Here is a 19,142-nt window from a genome sequence, read left to right on the forward strand (position 1 = left end):
TCAATGCCAATAAAGGACTTTTATTTTTAAGAGAAATTAGATATCCAAGCCATATAGCCATATATATATATATATATATAGATAGATAGATAGATAGATAGATAGATAGATAGTGACCAGAATATTCATCACCAGCAAACAACCACCCAGCAACGCCCTAGTAACCACCCTAGCAACAATGCTAAAAAGCATTCCTGGAGCTCAAAACCATGCCATGGTCATAGATATGACTCCAAGGGAATTGAAGAACGTATAAGAAGTATGCATGGAATGCATTGTAAGTCACTTTTTATGCATAAATGTGTAAATGTATGCACTATAAAAACAAAGCGTTTGTGCTGCCTTAAAATGTTAAGTTTAGTCATCTTGAAATGTGCAGATGTATAGTGAACTTGTGTACAAGCTCTCTTATCAAGTCTGGGAAAGCTATTTTAAGGCTACACTTTGTGATAGCTAACTACAGCAACTATTTTTACAATGATAAAACCATTCATAACCTGCGTAATTATGCAAAAGGGAAGCAAACATTTTCTTTAAAAATGCAAGAAATCTATTTATATTATGCAATTTGTTTTAGTTCCATCAGCCCAGGGACAGGAAAGGGAGAAGCTAAAACATCTGTATTTTAATAATGCATGGAAGGGTTGAGGGGTTTTATAAAGACATCTAAGTGAGTTTAATCTGCTGGTTTACAGAACTGTGACATGGCTTGGTATCATCCGACGAACAAGAACAGGCAGAAAAAAAGCTTCAGTACAGAACACAAGAACACTATCTTTCTGCTCTGAAGAAACACTGGACGTAACGGACAGCCAGGAGAGTGTGCAAAAACATAGATAGAGAAAACGAGAGGGTGTTTCAGATGGTCAACACTCTTTCTGTTGTGTCCACTGTAATGCTGCTGAATGAACCGTACCGCCGCATATGAGTGAATCTCACAAAACTGATCAAGAACATGTTCATAAGAAATGAAATGGGGCCTATTTATAGGATCATTAAAGACTCCAACCCCCCTTTAAAACTTTATTTGTACAAAACATGAACAAATAAAATGTAAATGTTCGTTTCAAGTAGTTGCAAAGCAACATTTCTCATTTTAATTGACTTAATTTAGTAAATTATTTAGTGTACTAAAATAAATAAAACTGAAATAAAGATGGCTTAAAACTATTCAGACACACACACACACACACACACACACAATACAGTAAACAATTAATTGGAACCTGGAAGATTCTCAACTGAGAAACAGAAATTACAAAGTAAAACATTCATACACATTATAAGATGAATTTTGGGGGAAAATAAAAAATAATGTTACAATGCAAAAAAAAAACAATCTTAATGGTCCTAAAATGTGTTTTAATTTTAAGAATTGTATAGTTTGAATATTTAAGGTTTAATTTAACTGTAATTGTCTTTTTCATAATTGCATAATTTGTTTTATTATTTAAAATATTACATCATACATTGTTACAAGGTGTCACATTTTGTCAAAAGAAAATAATTAATGGAGTTTTGTTTTTAATAACAACCTCAGTGAAGAAACAAACATTGTGCAAAGGATGAATGATTTATAATTTAAAAGAGACCCTCTTTTTTTACTTTTGCTATCTACATCTTGAATGGCCAGATTTTCATTTTCGAATAAAGTGACCCTTTAAGTACTTTCCAAAAAAAGATATTGGAAATTATTGTGACAGCATATAGGTCATTTTGGGTTGCAGATAGTTTATTTGCTATCTTATAATTTAAGAAAACGCTTATACCAAAAAATAACAGTAAAACATTGATTTGAGTGGATATTTCTCAGTGTGTGATGCACATAACTTTTAAACCACAGCCCATGATCGCACATATCAGAAAAGCACAGTGCAATTATCTCCATAATAGTGCCTAATGAGCTGTTAGGACTGTAATTTAAAGCAGATGGACATGCAGATAGACAATACAGAAGCTGCCCGCTCAGGGCAGTGGACGTTACAATATCCGATGAGATAGCGAACATGTGCTAAAACTATAAAGACCCATCCAAATGTGGCTTTTTTGAGGGAAAGACAGACAAAAGATGGAGAACAGGGTGAGAGTGTTAGCTATGGGTGTGGATGGACCTCTAAACGCTGTGCAGTACAGTATCTCCAGCTGTTTGTGTCACGTAGATCACTGGCGCAGTCAGATTTCAATCCACGCCCATCCACGTCAACAAACAACACTGAGTGTTTAACAGATGCTGTTTGGGTTAAAAGAAGGAAAGCAAAGTGAATAGGTGAGGAGAAGTTCTCTGTGTGATGAGAGTCTGTTTTAGCAGGCACAGCCGCTGTGTCCCTCAGAGGACGTATCCTGTGGTCTGGAGTCTTTGTGGTTGGACACTGGACCGTCTCCGTCCATACTTTCATTCATCTTTTCACATATCACATCCACCAGACACTCAAAAACCTGCTGCACGTTGATGTTGTCTTTGGAGCTGGCCTCGAAAAACTGAAAACCTGAGGAAGCCAGAAAAAAAAAATACAAAATTCCAGGTTTATTATAGTTAACTGAAACTAAAATGATCACCATTAAAAAAAAACTTGTCTGTTACTTGAAATAAGATAAATGTTAATTGAAAAAATAATTATAATGATGACTTTATCTAATGATAAATTTATCAAATTTAGTTTAACTAAGCTTAATAAAAATGAAAACACACACACACACATATACATATATATATAAACCAACTAAGAATTACAAAAACACAAAATTACTAAAACTGTGTATAAGAAAACTGTAGAATAAATTATGTATAATATATTTAACTTAAACTCATTTACATACAAAATTGCATATTTTATTTATACATGTAATATATTTAAATATATTTATAAAAACTTATTTATAAATTACTCTTATTTATGAATAATTTAATTAATAAATATTTTACTAATAGAATGTTTAAAGAGATTATTAAGGTGTGGGGGAAGGAAGGAAGGAATAGGACCGGTTTTGTGGAAATAAACTAAAATTTTCTTCTACATATGCTTATTTTTAAACAGATATAGATATTAACTTTAGTTATTGTAATGGAGCTCTGCACCTGTGGCATGGCAGTAAGCACACATTGAGACTAGTGTTGAGATTTAATCATTTCATGAGATTTAAATCACCTGATTTTATTTCTCTTCAGGTCATCAAAATAAAATTGCAAATAAAATTGTCAAAAAGTCTCTCTCAATCTCGATGCATCCTCTCACCGAGTTCCTGAGCCAGTCTCTGACTGTCTTCTGTCGGAATGAGTCTGTCATCTTCCAGGTCACACTTGTTGCCCACCAGTATCACCTGTGCGTTGTCCCACGAGTATGTCTTTATCTGAGTGGCCCTAAGAGCCAAACATGCAGGACGTAAACATTAAACACTCTTAATACACACATAATGTACAGATGCATGTTTGTGTGTGTCACTCACCAGTCCTGAACAGCGTTGAATGAGTCCTGGTTTGTGATGTCGTACATTAGCAGGAAGCCCATGGCTCCTCTGTAATACGCTGTAGTGATGGTTCTGTAGCGCTCCTGTCCGGCTGTATCCTGAACAACATAATGATTACAATAATCCTAATTATAGACAACATCCTGGCTTGTGAGGATGAGGATGTGATAAACAGTCTTCATGGTGTTTTTACCAATGATGACCAGTAGATGACAGAGTTGTCATTGTTTTTTCCCCCCAAGAAACACTACTATATTTTTCTGGTGTTAAATTCTGGAGAGCCAGGGTTATATAATGATCATCCTTTTGACATATAAATCATTAATAACTCTTATCATAAGAGTCATATAGCATATATATTAAAATGTTACAGTATTAAAATAATTCTCATATATATATATATATATATATATATATATATATGTGTATGTATGTGTGTGTGTGTTACATATATTTTAAGTATTTATATTTTAAAATTACACACGCATATTTGATTGATTAGATTTTTACCATACTTTTTTTGCTTCTATCATTTATCTAGATACATATATGCAGATAAAAAAACCCACATATATACAATAAAATAAAATAATTAAAAATCATCGAAGAGGTCTATGGACTATTGGTCTGGGTTGGCACAGCAACTATGCACCGTTGCTTAGAAACCTACTATTGGCTAAACTTATTTGCATGAAGAGCCATCCCATCATCAGAGAGGGAGGAGTGAATGTGTTTCTTGGGCAACCAGTGGCTCGCACAGGTTTACACATGATCCACTAATGCTTGGCATAAGTGACAGACAGCAGAGATGAGCTCCAGACTACAGCCAGATGGACAAAAAAAACCTGTGAGACTTTTCAGAATACAGAGCGGTGAAATAAAATAAAAACAAGTTCCCTTCATCATCATGTATTTATATCAATAATTACACAAGCACAATTGCTATTCTCTCGCTTAGAATTAATTATTACAACATCTAAGGCCAAAGTGCAAAGAGACAAGAAAAAGAAAATCTGTGGTAATGGTATATAAATGAAATCATTTTCTAACTGTATGCTTTATGCATCGTAAGCATGAATCATGCTCCACTATATCACTATTATATCCCCTTTTGGGACCTGCACCCACATCTTCTAAAGGCTCTTCAACCACTAGCCTATTTCCATTTCTAAATTATGCATAAGAAACATTTATTTGATTAGAGTGAGCTGAACATGCAAAAACGCACTGCAACCTTTTCATCTAACAGAATCGTCCCAGTGCATCTGCAGAACTCTTTCAAACTCAGAGTCAAGGTTTTGTTGAACAGACAGTCAAAGGCTGACAGTGCGGCCAGGAGGAGCTTTTATCAGAAGCGCAAGCCTTTCTGTTACTGGATCAGAGCCACAGCACACATTAAGATGAAACGCACTGCTGAGAACGCAGCCATGCAGCTCACAATCAGCCCTAAACTAAAGCTACTTTAGTACTCACTCCCCACTTCTTTCTCTGTGAAATTTACAAGCAACTTCTGAGTGAAAATTGTTTCTACACCAATTTTTTCCCAGTTAGACTTATATAATATTCAGAATAGCATACCCCTCTTACTACTTCTGCAATATATAGTATGTATGAACAGCATGCATAAAATACCTGAACTACAGTGTACAGCATAGCACTGCATGAAATACTGTATCCCAAAATGCACTGCACCAATTTGACCTTCATGTCCAGTATTTTTGACTAATTAACTGGAAGTGATATCAGTAGAATTCTTCTTCTCATATGATTGAACAGCAAAAAATGATGTTGTTTTAACACAGAATTGGATTAAAACGCAAATTCATAGTTTCTATGTTTGCAAAATCATAACTGGATCACATTTTCCAAATTAAACGTGGACATCATCAGGGTTATTATAGGTAACTAAACCCATAAAACAATTCTTGCTACTTAAAATAAAATAATCTTCTACTTGGGAAAAAAAATCTTTTATTTCTTTATTTATTTTAGTTAGTTGCCAAGATAATTCTCTTTTCCATTTATTGTATATTGATGTATTAAATTAATGAAAACTATAAAGACAAATTTAAAACATAAAAATGGCAAAAACAACACTACTTAAAAAAATAACTATTTATAACTATTTACTAACTAATAGTATCTTACATAACCCTGCACATAATGAGTCGTGATAAACATGTAGCATACTACAATACAGTATAATGTTTATTGTTGCATAATGCAAACCGTTTCACATTCTAGTAGGCGGTTATTAGTGTATACTGCACAGTTTAGTTAGCAGCTGGACAAAATGCTTTAGAAATGATTGCAGCATCTCTGCTGTGGAGAAATTTACTGACTTCACTCCCACTCACAGAACCGTACCAGCCGGCAGCTGACATTACTGCACATCTACACACCCATCTGCGGCTAACAATTATGGCTTTCGGAGACGTTTTCTTTAATAACACCAGTAATCTGACCTTCAATTCTTAAAGCCTAAAGCTCACACGCAGAGCAGGCAACATTCAGACAGAGGACACCTTCTGTTAGTCATCGTACCTTTATCCTTTTAAGGCATTCTGCTACATTCCACCCTAGTTTCATACCACAAACATGCATGTACTTGTTTGCTACACTCTTTGATCGATGAATGACTTTTCTAGTACTTTGTGATTGAAAACAACTTAAAGAAATTGCATTTAAAGTTTAAGAATTCAATTTTAGAGTTAGATATATTACTACAAACACGTATATTTCAATTGCATTTTTCTTGACTTTTTTAGATTTCATTAATTTCCATGATCTTTCCAGGCCTAAAACACAATTTCATGATATTTCCATGAATAATGCAAACTAGTTTTGAACTACAGTACACATCAGCGGCCTCGTGTGTGGTGAGGGGAGAAGACTAGACCTAAAAACAACGTGAAACAACAAAGGACATGTTTAGTCCACATTCAAAACTGTAAACGCTTCAGATGAACACGTCTGAATCTATAAAATGTGTCTTTGTATGCTGTCATCAATTGTCACTGAAGACCTTTTCTGCAACATCTGATCATTTACTAATAATTTCAAAAACCTAGAAAATCTTTTCACTGCAAAAGAACAAAATTGATCATCTCTAACCCAGCCCAAGCCCACAAAATCATATGCTCATTTTTTACCAACATCAATATTTTAGGTTACAAAGGTGTGAAAGTGCTCACTATTTTTATGATTTTCACCATTTTTAATCAGTGTTTATGCTTCGCTAGTTACTTTTAAATAGTCCTGTGGTATGACAAAATTTTAGTTTTTAAATATATTTCATTTTTATATTACAAAGAAAATTCTATTTTAAATCAATACGGTTCTTTTTAAATCTCTACTCATCAAACACTCCTGAAAAATATATATATTATAAACTATTAAGCAGCACAGCTGTTTTCAACATTGATATTAATCAAAAAGATTTCTTGAGCATCAAATCATCATATTAGAATGATTTCTGGAGGATCACTGAAGACTGGAGTAATGGTGCTGAAAATCACAGGAATAAATTACATATTAAAATATTAAAAATATTCAAATAGAAAACAGTTATTTTAAATTGTAATAACATTTCACAATATTACCGTTTTTACCGTATCTTTGTTTTTACTGTATTGAACAAATGAAGACTTGATGACCATAAGAAAAATTAAAACTTTTGAATGGTAGTGTTACAATCTAAAAATAATTAATAAAATATTTGAATAGATGAGATTAGAATTGTTTAAAAATAGATTCTCCTTTAAGACATCAGACTGATCAGGTGACAATTAAACTTACCCAAATTTGCAGTTTGATCCTCTTGTTGTTGCGAAAAACGGTTTTGACCTTAAAGTCGATTCCCACCGTGCTGACAAAGGCTGAAGTGAAGGAATCGTCCGCGTAGCGAAACAGGAAGCTGGTTTTACCGACGCTGCTGTTGCCGATGATGAGAAGTTTGAACATGTAGTCAAAGTTTTGGTCAGCCGCGTCTTTCTGTGACGACTGGAGACGAGAGTCCGTCACTGTTGCCATCTGAAACAGAAAACGAGTATTTCACATTTCATTTCTAAATCAATACAAAAGCCACTTGGTAAGATAGAGAAATCAAATCAATTCTGCTTATTTATGACCTAACATTTTATTTAGATACATTTCAATACATAAAACCATATGTAATTTTACCAAACTATCTCCAAATAAATTTGGTTTCTCATTCAACATGAAAACAAAAATGTCCCTATTTACTTTCTTAACACACGTAAAAACAGTCCCATATAGCATTGGTTTCTCATCAAATATCCTGTTTCAGTCATCACAATATGGAAGTAAAATAGGTTTGCGAACACCGTTTCATGTTGGCATCATATGTTCTGGTCTGAAAACACATCTCTGATTACCCTCGGATCACAACCTTCAGAACCGGCCATGTCCACCGACAGAAGAGCTCAAACTAAGAGGCGAACTCTAGGGAATGGAAATAAACCCCCTCCACATCCAGCTGATCAATCAGACCCTCACAGGCATGATGGAGAGGGTCACCATGGCGACGGGCCCATGAACAAAGCGCGCAGACCCATTAAAAGGCGAGCGGAGCGCTCCAAACACCACTCCTCTCCAGAGGTGGAGATGTTACAACAAAGAGAGTGACTGCCCACAGCAGCTATTGTCTCGAGCACATGAGTGCACTTGTTAGATAGTATCTTTTTGAACTCAACTGCAATAGTAATTTAGAACAGTAAGTCTGTGAGTTGGAGGGGACTGAAGGACCCGTTTAAGTGGCACATGGAGAGACAATCTGATTCTGATGATCATGTGCTCACTGCTCAGAGAAGTTTGTAACTGGTGGTTAATCCTAACGGTCAGGTTTACAGTGTAGGGTAAGGTTGCAAAATCATTGGGTAAGACAACAAGAAACACTTAAGAGGTTATGAAACATCTTCCTATTTTAAGAGGAAAATTGGTCTAATTAAAACACGCACAGAATGTGTTAAAGGTTAAATAAAAGTTTGCTCAGTTTCTTATTTTAATACTTTTATTCAGCAAGGATGCATTAAATTAATTGAAAGTGACAATAATGACATTTATAATGTTACAAAAAAATCTATTTTTAACTTTCTAAGAAAGGATCTTGAGAAAACGTATCAGTTTCTGGAAAAATATTAAGTAGCACAACTGTTTTCAGCATTGATAATAATAATAATAATTGTTTCTTGAGCAGCAAATCAGCATATTAGAATGATTTCTGAAAAATCATGTGACACTGAAGACTGGAGTAATGATGCTGAAAATTCTGACATTGTAATAATATTTCACAGTATTACTGATCTTATTTATTTTACTGATTTTTCATAAAATAAATGCAGCCTTGGTGAGCATAAGAGCATCATAAAAGCATCATATAACAAAACGTTCAACATATTTCTTGTGAACTATCACTAGCACAGTAATTTTGCAAACAATAATTAAATGGCCATCATCTCTTTTACTTCACAATTATATGCATATATAGTTATATGAAAGAATTTCATACCTACTTTTCTATTAATTAGTGTTTTCACTTCCTGTTATTGCCTTATTGTTCACATGAAACAATAAAATTGAGTAAAACTACATTCTAAGGTCTTATTTTCTCAAAAGCTCCCTAAAAAATCCTGTCACATGTTGAGCATGTGCATTGGCTGCATGAGACCTTCCGATACTAAAACTGAAGCCAGAGATGTCAGCGAAAGTGAATTTTATTCCACGATCTTCAATAACAAGACAAGCCAGATTACACAGCTGGCCCAAATCTCCTAAACTACTTTGCTACGGTTTCATTTATAATCATTTCTCCAGTTCAAAAGCGTGTCTGGATGGAACCCTAAAACACCACCATAAAACAGACCTTACATGGCAGATCTATGCTCGCCATTCATTTTCTGGCTCAATATAATGGTTTTATTCCAAACGGCACTCAGCACAGCTCTCTGTCCATTAGTAAGAACACCGAATCCCATCCCACTTGTCCCATGAGAGACACAAATCAATAATGCTATGGACCGTATGGAACCCCTCCCCATTAACATTACTTTAATCTGCATAGAATCAGAGCTTAATATTTCACACTAACAATATTGACCTACTAATATTAACTTAATATGCCATCATCTTCAATTATGCAAGAAGCTTTTAAGAACAATTGTGAATAATACGTCAAAACGATTTTCATTCACATGGATCCACGAAAATGCCTTAAAACGCTGTATTATACATGCCAGACCAGTAGTTGGCGATGTCTCAGTGTTAGTCTCCATTAACACTGAGACGATACCAGTATCTTTTTCAAAAGTTTACGTTTTTCAAGCCCCCAAAGCATTGTTGGTGTTTAAAAGAATTGTGAAAACGCATAAAAAGGTTTTTTATTTTTTAGTTGAAGTTTAGTTTAGTTTCACCTTAAATTTACAAGAATAAACTTTAAAACAGAAAACTTTATGCGTTTTGACTATTTGTTCACATGACAATGGCGTTTTGGAGGCATGAAAATGGAAACTTAAAAAATAAATAAATACTGTTATCGTCTTAAAAAAACGACTCTAACAGTATTTCACAAAGCGTTTTAGCACTAAAACTAGCTCCTAAATCTGTGATATGTTAGGAGTAGTCAAGAGGACTCCTACATCACTAAGACATTTACAATCCTAAAATGCCTTTTGCAAGCAATCTGCCTCAGAACGTAAACATTTTAGAAACATTTGATGATAATGATCTTTAAAAAAGGTATCGCCTTTGGTTTTGGAGGTTATCCCGACTCCAAATTTTCCTTTGATTATATCCTTGTTTTCATTAATCAGTTGGGCAAGAGGTAACAGCTGTTCATGCATCCAGTTTGGTTTTCTTTTACGTTTGCATGTCTTACTATCAGCCATGATTATTCCACTCTGTTAATTAAAAGGCTGTTTATATGCATATTCACTAATTGTTTACGAGAAGCACACATGTAAGAGGCTACATTACATATTGTTTAATTAGTGACACTTAGCCTGCATTTTAAAATATTTATTTGAAAGTGGCAATTAATGCATAATGTATAAATTAATGCACTATGTATAAATCTCTGACAGAGACTATCAGCCAATCATTGTGTGTATAGTTAGTAAGCATGCTGACATCCTCCACAGCAACGAGGTCAACCCCGCCCTTACTTTGAGCTTAAACTTCTCTCTGTTCCTTAGTAAAAGTTTGTCTCAGCAGCTTTGTGAATAGGTTTTAAGAGAAAACTCTCAGCTAAAAACTTTTACTGCCATTTAGGAGAACACTTAGTGCGAAGATAAAATGTTTTGTGAATACGGGCCCAGATCGCTCAACAACCTACATGACCAATATTCACCTCAGCTGTTTTGAATGTCCTTCTCAGGCATGCTATAGACCAGTGTTCTGCGACACCTGACTTCATCACTTACACCAGAGGGCCAAATGGTGTTTTTGAGGACCAGGGTCTCTGGTTACCATGGCACTGATCTGTCTATTGATTGTCTGGCAGATGTCCACAACTGTGCTCCAGATGAATGGAATTAAACAGCGCACAGTTTGCTTTCATTCACTGCAGACTGATTCAAAGATGACAATCACACAGTACATTTCATAAAATAAGTAAGAATGCAAGAATGCAATTAAATAACATGTTGTTTAATCCATGCATGGAGGAGGTTTACCATACAACAACAAATACATGAAAACGGAAAACAAAAACTTTCTTCCTACCAAAAAATGTATCATGGTATATTATCAGATAATACTTTGAAGTGTAGGCTACCATGGTATTCCAAAGAACAATACCGAGGTAGAGCCATTGTAAATGTAACGAATAGTACAACGGTACTTTTTTGCAACTGTTCTATTCTCAACCTAAATCTGGACTGAATTCGAATCTTCACTCTCTGGTGTTCTAAACTAGCCTATTTTAAAGAACAACAACGCCATAATCTCGATGGCTTGATGAACAAAATGTTAACGGTGCATGTCCTGCAGCATGACCTAAAGTTCATAAAGCTTGTCCCATCCGGAGACAGAGAAAGGTGTGTATGGGGGTCAAAATTACTCTCAAACGCAACGAATCAACTGGATGAAGTTCTTACCTTCACACGGACACTCGGTGCTTTATCTTGTGCTCCGGTAAAGCCACCGGGACTTCCTCCTTGCGTGGAAACGCGTATGTAACTCGTTCGGGGGGTGTCTCTCTCTCTGTGTGTGTGCGCGCGTTTGTTTGAGACCGTGTGTGTGTGTGTGTGTGTGTGTGTGTGTGTGTGTGCGCGCGCTCGGGTGTGAGTGACGGAGCTCCCGGATCTGAAGTGTTTACACAGCAGCTTCCACCTCCGTCCCGAACCGCAGTTCTTTCTCTTCCTCTTCACACACTTTTCTGCAAATATGGGCAAAATTGATCTAATACCAGAAATGCTTCTTTAAATTTTCAATTCGATTACTGAATTTGAAATTAATTTAAATTGAGCTAACAAACAGGATGCAGAATTGCAAATCAAATTTGAATGTATAAATAAGAATTAAATAAAATTTCATATCTTAAAAAAAAAAAGTGTTTAAAACGTCTTTAGGTTTGAATGGATAGACAATTAGAAATAGATAATTTTTCATTACATGGACTGATGGGGTCCATGTAAAAACACTTAATTTCCCAGAATGCCCGTATAGGCTATCCCGTGAGTTTTGGACAATTCAGTTTAAATTCCAACTTATGAAATGAAAATTTAGTTTCATTGATTCCCTCTGTTAATGGCACCGAATACGTCACAATTAGGCACAAAAAGTATTTAACATTATCGCTTAGCAGAATTAATGAAACTACGTTCATTATGATACTCCATTTCTTCCTTTTATTTATAGCTCACTGAAGCCTGGGCAGCATTCAGATTTGTGTGTAACTTTGGTAAGAAAGAAGTAAATGCAAATAAAAACATTCACAATGCTTGTTACTAGATATTTTGTAACAACTCTTTAAGAGTAGCCTACTTAAGAGTAAATGCATTTATTTTTTAATTAAAACTCAACATACATAGGTTTGATATTTCTTTAACTAGATAAATGTGTGTTTAGGGTAAATAAAATTAAAAAAAATTAAAAAAACAACAACTCAGTTTGCAATGGGAACAAACACACAAATATAATTAAAAGGGAAAATATGATTTAAAACAGTATGAAGCACTAGAGAGAAAAAATGTAACTCAACAGATCTTCATAGCAAAGGCATGAATATGCAGAACAATCATCAAAATCACATTTGCATGTCAACAGCACCATCCTCCATGTCCAGTGATAAAAGGAAGTTTACTTTTCTGTTCAAACATCATGGTTACAAAGGTTCAGTTACTATTCATTGCTTTTCCATAGAGTTTAATTGCCATTTTAGTGTCATTCATTATAGGAAATGTAAACAGCATTCTATGTTTGACAATACTAAATTGGTCCTCTTATTTTCATAAGCCTTTTCACAAACAGCCCTCTAGTGGGAAAATATATTGTTCACATTGTGAAGCATTAAGGCAAAAGCAGATAAGAATTATAGTACATACCTCACCAACAAATTAAAACACAGTTTAAACATTCATAAACAGCTATATTATCACTAATGCATGTCTGTTTATTATAAACAAAAGATTCAATGCAATTACCCACTTTGAAGCATTTTAAAGTAGGGAGAAATACTGTTAACCTCCATAACAATATCATTTAATATGGCTGGGCATATTTACATAAAAAAAAACTCATTTGATCCAGACCTAAAAATATGCGTTTACACTGTCTGAGAGTGATTCACAAGAATTATTCCTTATATAGAAAGATTTAAAAGGAAAGTCGTGGACAAATTGGGCTGAAATTGATTGAAATCCGGTCACAAATCAAATTTACTAAATTGAGATCGGAGTCCACTTTTAGGGACACTGTGAATACAAAAATCATGCAGTTCACTTTTGGCTCACTTCAACAGGTCTGAATTTGGTTCTTTTAACCTTAAAGAACACTAAACACTCTTGTATAAAAACCAGGAGCATTATTGTTATCCAAAACAGTCAGACCGACAAAGAGAACATACACAGGACAATTCTCTAAAAATAACTGTCTGACTGGACTCTTTCTCATAAACACACAACACACTCATATAGATCCCAAATGGAGGGCCAGGTAAATGAGATTGATGGTAGTGGAGAAAAAGCCTATAAGGTTGCAGAGGTTGGAGAGACCATGGTAGCGGTAGAAGGTGGTCCTGTGCTCCTTGTATTTTGGGTCCTGTTCACGGAGTTTGGCGTATCCTTCCTTATTGGAGCTCATACCCACCTGATTCCCCAGACCGTGTTCCTTCTCGATCTCCTGCATGACCAGCATGCACTCGGTGGCAGATGGTCCAAACCATTGTGCATTCAGACCGGCCAAGATAACGGCCACAAAGAACAGAGTCATCTGCTCAGAAAAATAAAAACAAGAGTGTGAGAGAGGCGTGAACCGAAATGAAGAATGAGAAACAAAAATTTGCTGAAAGTTTACTCAGCCTCAGTCCATCCAAGATGTAGATGAGTTTGTTTCTTCATCGGAACAGATTTGGAGAAATGTAGCTTTACATCACTTGCTCACCAATGGATCCTCTGCAGTGAATGGGTGCAGTGAATAATCCACAAGATTCCAGTCCATCAATTAACATCTTGTAAAGTTAAAAGCTGTGTGTGTTTGTTAGAAACAAATCCATCTTTAAGGGGGTTTTAATGTTAAACCTTTGCTTCCAACTAAAATATGAGACCTCTATCCATATTATTGCTAAAAAAAAAAAAGCCTCATCTGAATTGGGAAAGAAATAGGCACAGATAAAGCTCAGTTTACAAGCTGAAAACAGCCCAGAAGAGTTCTAAATAAATGTGTTGGTGGATTTTGATGTAAAGAGGACAACATGGGATGTAATTTTTTGCTGGAGAAAGCAATGTTATTATGGGTGACTCATATTTGAGCCAGAAGCTATAAAGTTTAAATGTGTTAATGATGGATTTGTTTCTTACAACACACAGCTTTTTGGTTCACAAGATGTTAATTAATGGACTGGAGTGGTGTGCATTACTTGTGGATTATTGTGATGTTTTTATCAGATGTTTGGACTCTCATTCTGACGGCACCCATTCACTGCAGAGGATCCATTGGTGAGTAAGTGATGAAATACTACATTTCTCCAAATCTGTTCTGATGAAGAAACAAACTGCTTCTACATCTTGGATGGCCTGGGTGCACATTTTCAGCAAATATTCATTTTTGGGTGAACTATTCTTTTAATGAATCATGCAGAAGGCAAAAAGTTTGATTGGTCACCTGTATGCCCTCATGCCAGTCCAGCAGTTCTCTAGGGTGGTACACAGCATATATGGCCAGATTGACTGCATTAGCACCCAGCAGACAGTAGAAATAAAATGGGAATAACTTGCTTTGCACAAGACCGAATGTGTGCATGGATACCTGGGAAATCAGCACAAAACCTGAAAATATAAAGAGGAATTAGAAGTATACATATGACATGTTATATGATGATATAATTATCATAACACTATATTAATTTACCTGCTATGAAAGACACCCACACCTGCATTCCCCAGGTGAAGGAAATCACCAGAAGGTGAAGCACTTTCACAAAGTCAGTTGGGTCTCCCTCGGTAGCCATAATTAACTTCTGAAAAGTGAATAATATTAATAATAAAAAGTAATAAATAATCTGCATATTTTAATAAAAGAAGAGATCCCCAAAAAAAATGTGAATAAGAATAAAAATTCACAGTCTCATCTAAATCTAAAGCTCTAACGTTAATGCATAACATTTCACAAATAATAACATGCATCATGCGTGCACATACATTTAAAGTGTGTCAGTACATATAAGAGTTTTGTGTATGGACCCATGTCAATAAAATTGTCGAGAACAACATACTATTGCAAAACAGAGGCTGTACTTCTTGCGCCTAAAAATCTTACCGACGATCCTGATCGGTTATGCTTTTGGATTGAATTGAATTTGCATCAGTTTACTTTTTGTCCCGTTAATAAGAAATGACAACAGCACGTTTCAAGACTTCCGTGATAGTCGTTCACGCAATTTTCTGTTACTTACGCAAGCAATGACACACTGAAGCAATTTCCTTCTCAGAGTGAATTCTGTCGGTCTACAGAAAATACGTAGGCTACCCGAGTTTATGAGTCTCTTTATGCAGGTCTTTCTACGATCACTTTCGAAGAAACCTGGTGCTTATCTTCTGCACAAAATTTCTGTTGCTCCTGTAGTTGCTCGATAGCACACTGTTAGTCCCGCCCCCGTGATCACACCACCCAATCACACTCTATTATTCAAATGTATGGAAGTATGTCATCCAATCACGATGCAAGGCGCTGCTTGTCTTTCTAAAGTCCATCCAAAATTGTCACTAACTCCAGCAAATAATAAGTAACATTAAATCAGTACTACATTTAGAGTATCTTTTATAACACTGGATCTGTTATAACACTCAATCTATATAGTATTTTGTATATAGTAGGATAGTATTTATTAATATTATGAATCAGCTGTTATTTTTTTAAATATATTTTAAGTTTCCATTTTAATTTTAAAGTTTTAATAATTTTGTTATGTGCTTTTGTCATTTTTATTAGTTTTCAACATATGTTTATTTTATTTAAATTTTGGTATTTTTTTTAGTACTTGAACTTAAACTTATTTAGGTTAGTTGCCAAGGAAACTGTATATAGCCTACAGTTAGACCATTTTTGTTAATGTGTCAAGATATGAAAGGAATGTGGTTTAGTGCTCCTAACATCAAATTCAAAATATAAAATGCAGTACAAAAAAAAAAAAAAAACATTAACTACAACAGTATAGCCTACATTAAAATGCAGTACAGCGCAATATGCCACATAACGTTAACACGATTAAGTTATTTGGTTTGCTTGTTTATGGGCGTATAATAAGTGCTTCTGATAACGATAGACTTGTTTATTTTCTTAAAACTGTTAAATTATGGTTTGTTCATACTCACCTAATGAAATTATTAGATAATATTTCAGTTCTGATGTTTAACGATAGGTGTCAATCAAACTTTATTAATACAGACTCAAGGTCCAAAAATAAAAAAGACAATAAGACACCATATACAACCCATAACATCTACCACACACAATAAAGAGTTACAAAATACAGCAATACCAATGTCTCCACAGCTTTGACTGATACCGTAGTACTAACCCTTATATTTGATAGACCCACAATAATCTCATTTTTAGAAGCATTTGGCCGGCAGATAAATCTAAACATAAGATTTCATAACAGTGCTTTAAAAGTAATTAAACTTGCACTCACACACCTTTCACTTGCACTATGCCATCTAGGTCTCTCCAGTTAAATTCTCATTGCATCATTATAAACAGTTTCTGTAAACTAGGGCCTGGTTTCACAGACAGGGCTTAGACTAAACAAGGATTAGGCCATAGTTCAATTAGAACATTTAAGTCATTTTTAATGAACGTACTTAGAAAAAAAAAAACATTGCTGGTGTGCATCTTGAGACAAAATAAAGGCACTGATATATTTTAAGATCAGTCTGTGCAAGTTTCTTTCAGTTGAAACAGCTCAGGCTTACATTTTAGTCGAGGATTAGGTTTAAACCTGGTCTGTGAAACAGGGGCTGATCCTCATTTAAACAGAAGGAACTTATTTTAAACCAAGCGTTTGTAAGAACATAAAAAGGAGAATTGTTTGAAATAAAATAGTTTTTTTCTCACCAATTGAACTCTGTTGTAGTTCTGGTGTTTACCATTAGAGGGCATCACATCCGTTTCGCTTTTAAACTGCAGGGACATTTGACCGAGCGGAAGTAAATCCTCTGTTTATTCTTTGTAGGCTCTGTGTGCTGGGTTTCCTCGAGAGTCGCCTCACATTAATCGCAGTTTGGTAAGAGATTTGTTTTTCCCAGAAAGCATAATGTCTTTCTTAAGTGTTTAAATGCTTGTATATTTATCGTGAGTGTTTTGACCATATGGTTTACGCGGGTTTCATTGTATTTTTATTTTTACTGATTGTGTTTATATGTTTTATCTTGTTCATGTTGCCTCTAAGATCTTAGAGCACCTCTAAATATCATAATGTCAAAACTAAATAAAAATGAACATTTAGAAGCATACCAGCTAGATAAACAACAATTTAAATATAAATCTGTATTATTGTTGTTTCAGTTTTAAGACAAAATGCACAGGAAGCGTGATTTAATCTCTTGTTAGAAAGAATGTCCATCAATTTTACATTATTTTTAGATGCTAAATGTCATTACCTAAAGGTTACCATGATCTGTGTTTATGTTGCAAAAGCCTGTTGCTTGTGTATATTTGACACAAGCGGCTCCTTCAGTCAGTGTTCAATGATTGCTTTAAAGTATATTTCATCAAATTGTCTTTGTGCTTTTTCCTCCATGAAGCAAAAGATGGGACGCAGAAAGTCAAAGAGAAAACCCCCTCCCAAGAAAAAGATGACCGGAAACCTGGACACCCAGTTTACCTGCCCCTTCTGTAACCACGAGAAATCATGTGACGTTAAGATGTAAGAATAAAACTGTTACTTAAAGATCTACAAGATTTAACAAAACTATCACTAATGCACAACAATTCTACTTTATTCCAGGGAACGAAGTCGAAATACGGGGATAATATCCTGTACCGTGTGTCTAGAAGAATTCCAGACACCAATAACTTGTATCCTTCTCAAAATTTGATCAATTATGAGAGTATGAGTATCTGTATTTATTACATGATGTATATTATTAAAGGAATAATCCATCCAAAAATACACATTTGCTGACAGTTTACGCGCACTCAGGCCATCCAAGATATAGATGCAGTTTGTTTCTTCATCGAAACAGATTTGGAGAAATGTAGCATTACATCACTTGCTCAACATTGGATGCTCTGCAGTGAATGGGTGCCGTCAGAATGAGAGTCTAAACAGCTGATTAAAAACATCACAATAATCCACACCACTCCAGTCCATCAGTTAAAAGCTGCGTGTTTGTAAGAATCAAAGTTTCTTACTTAACTTTTCTCAGTAAACATTTTCAGCAAATTTTGGGGTGAATTATTTGTTTTATGTGATGTCGGTCTTGTCCTTAATCACTCTCTCAGATCTCTCAGAGCCGGTGGACGTGTACAGTGATTGGATAGATGCTTGTGAAGCAGCCAATCAGTAGTTTTGCTGGGTCAAATGTCACAGACGACCAAATACACTTAAAGACTTTTGTTTGTTTTAAACTCCTGTATTGATTCACTGTTCAGTCTTGTATTGAAGCTGAAAGAATGATCTAATAAAGCCACAGATGGAGGTTCAGGCAACACTGAGATGATGAACTCAAATTCAGCATTTCCCTTTTGTTTAGTATTACAGAAATGCTGAGAAAATGCAACGAATTAATTTCAAAATAGCTGTTTTTTTTTCTGTTTTCATTTGTTTCTAATCTTTTAGTTTGTTTTGTTTATTTTACAATGTAGGTTTTTATAATACCATGTAGTGTCAATAAAACGTTTGCATATTCTCTCTTGTGGAAAACTGGTCTGTTTCTGTTGTGGAATCAGTTCAAATGTAATGTTCATAACAAAAAATTCAGTTTTTAACCAGCACTATT

General features: G+C 34.9%; 3 protein-coding genes across 5 annotated transcripts; 1 reads left to right on the forward strand and 2 right to left on the reverse strand.

The window, feature by feature from the left end:
• Window positions 1-1,714: 1,714 nt before the first annotated feature.
• rab3db (RAB3D, member RAS oncogene family, b) lies at window positions 1,715-11,807 on the reverse strand. The gene is made up of 5 exons (XM_058769816.1): window positions 11,580-11,807; window positions 7,264-7,497; window positions 3,445-3,563; window positions 3,234-3,358; window positions 1,715-2,486 (listed from the first exon to the last, which is right to left on the reverse strand). Exons 2-5 carry the CDS (start codon window positions 7,495-7,497, stop codon window positions 2,302-2,304), a joined length of 663 nt encoding a protein of 220 aa, XP_058625799.1. The 5' UTR covers window positions 11,580-11,807; the 3' UTR covers window positions 1,715-2,301.
• A 661-nt stretch (window positions 11,808-12,468) lies between these two features.
• On the reverse strand, window positions 12,469-17,317 carry tmem205 (transmembrane protein 205). 3 transcript variants are annotated; one of them, XM_058770160.1, is made up of 4 exons: window positions 17,257-17,317; window positions 15,052-15,160; window positions 14,806-14,969; window positions 12,469-13,914 (listed from the first exon to the last, which is right to left on the reverse strand). In XM_058770160.1, exons 1-4 carry the CDS (start codon window positions 17,299-17,301, stop codon window positions 13,612-13,614), a joined length of 621 nt encoding a protein of 206 aa, XP_058626143.1. In that variant the 5' UTR covers window positions 17,302-17,317; the 3' UTR covers window positions 12,469-13,611. The 3 variants fall into 3 exon arrangements, with proteins under 3 accessions (XP_058626143.1, XP_058626144.1, XP_058626145.1); XM_058770161.1 differs by lacking the exon at window positions 17,257-17,317 and adding an exon at window positions 15,596-15,787; XM_058770162.1 differs by lacking the exon at window positions 17,257-17,317 and adding an exon at window positions 15,460-15,591.
• On the forward strand, window positions 17,313-19,052 carry elof1 (elongation factor 1). The gene is made up of 4 exons (XM_058770163.1): window positions 17,313-17,425; window positions 17,946-18,067; window positions 18,149-18,219; window positions 18,646-19,052. Exons 2-4 carry the CDS (start codon window positions 17,952-17,954, stop codon window positions 18,708-18,710), a joined length of 252 nt encoding a protein of 83 aa, XP_058626146.1. The 5' UTR covers window positions 17,313-17,425; window positions 17,946-17,951; the 3' UTR covers window positions 18,711-19,052.
• The last annotated feature ends 90 nt before the right edge of the window (window positions 19,053-19,142 follow it).

The sequence above is a fragment of the Onychostoma macrolepis genome, chromosome 03, assembly GCF_012432095.1.
Source record: "Onychostoma macrolepis isolate SWU-2019 chromosome 03, ASM1243209v1, whole genome shotgun sequence".
NCBI classification, from domain to species: Eukaryota; Metazoa; Chordata; class Actinopteri; order Cypriniformes; family Cyprinidae; genus Onychostoma; species Onychostoma macrolepis.

Coding starts and splice junctions, on each gene's coding strand:
- rab3db (XM_058769816.1), bottom strand. CDS start 7,497: ATGGCAACAGTGACGGACTCTCGTCTCCAGTCGTCACAGAAAGACGCG. Junction 3,564..7,263: donor GGATCAAACTGCAAATTTGG/GTAAGTTTAATT, acceptor TATGTTGTTCAG/GATACAGCCGGACAGGAGCG. Junction 3,359..3,444: donor TTCAACGCTGTTCAGGACTG/GTGAGTGACACA, acceptor TTTGGCTCTTAG/GGCCACTCAGATAAAGACAT.
- elof1 (XM_058770163.1), top strand. CDS start 17,952: ATGGGACGCAGAAAGTCAAAGAGAAAACCCCCTCCCAAGAAAAAGATG. Junction 18,068..18,148: donor AAATCATGTGACGTTAAGAT/GTAAGAATAAAA, acceptor ACTTTATTCCAG/GGAACGAAGTCGAAATACGG. Junction 18,220..18,645: donor ATTCCAGACACCAATAACTT/GTATCCTTCTCA, acceptor TCACTCTCTCAG/ATCTCTCAGAGCCGGTGGAC.
- tmem205 (XM_058770160.1), bottom strand. CDS start 17,301: ATGCCCTCTAATGGTAAACACCAGAACTACAACAGAGTTCAATTG. Junction 14,970..15,051: donor GTGGGTGTCTTTCATAGCAG/GTAAATTAATAT, acceptor TTATATTTTCAG/GTTTTGTGCTGATTTCCCAG. Junction 13,915..14,805: donor ACTGGCATGAGGGCATACAG/GTGACCAATCAA, acceptor TTTTCTGAGCAG/ATGACTCTGTTCTTTGTGGC.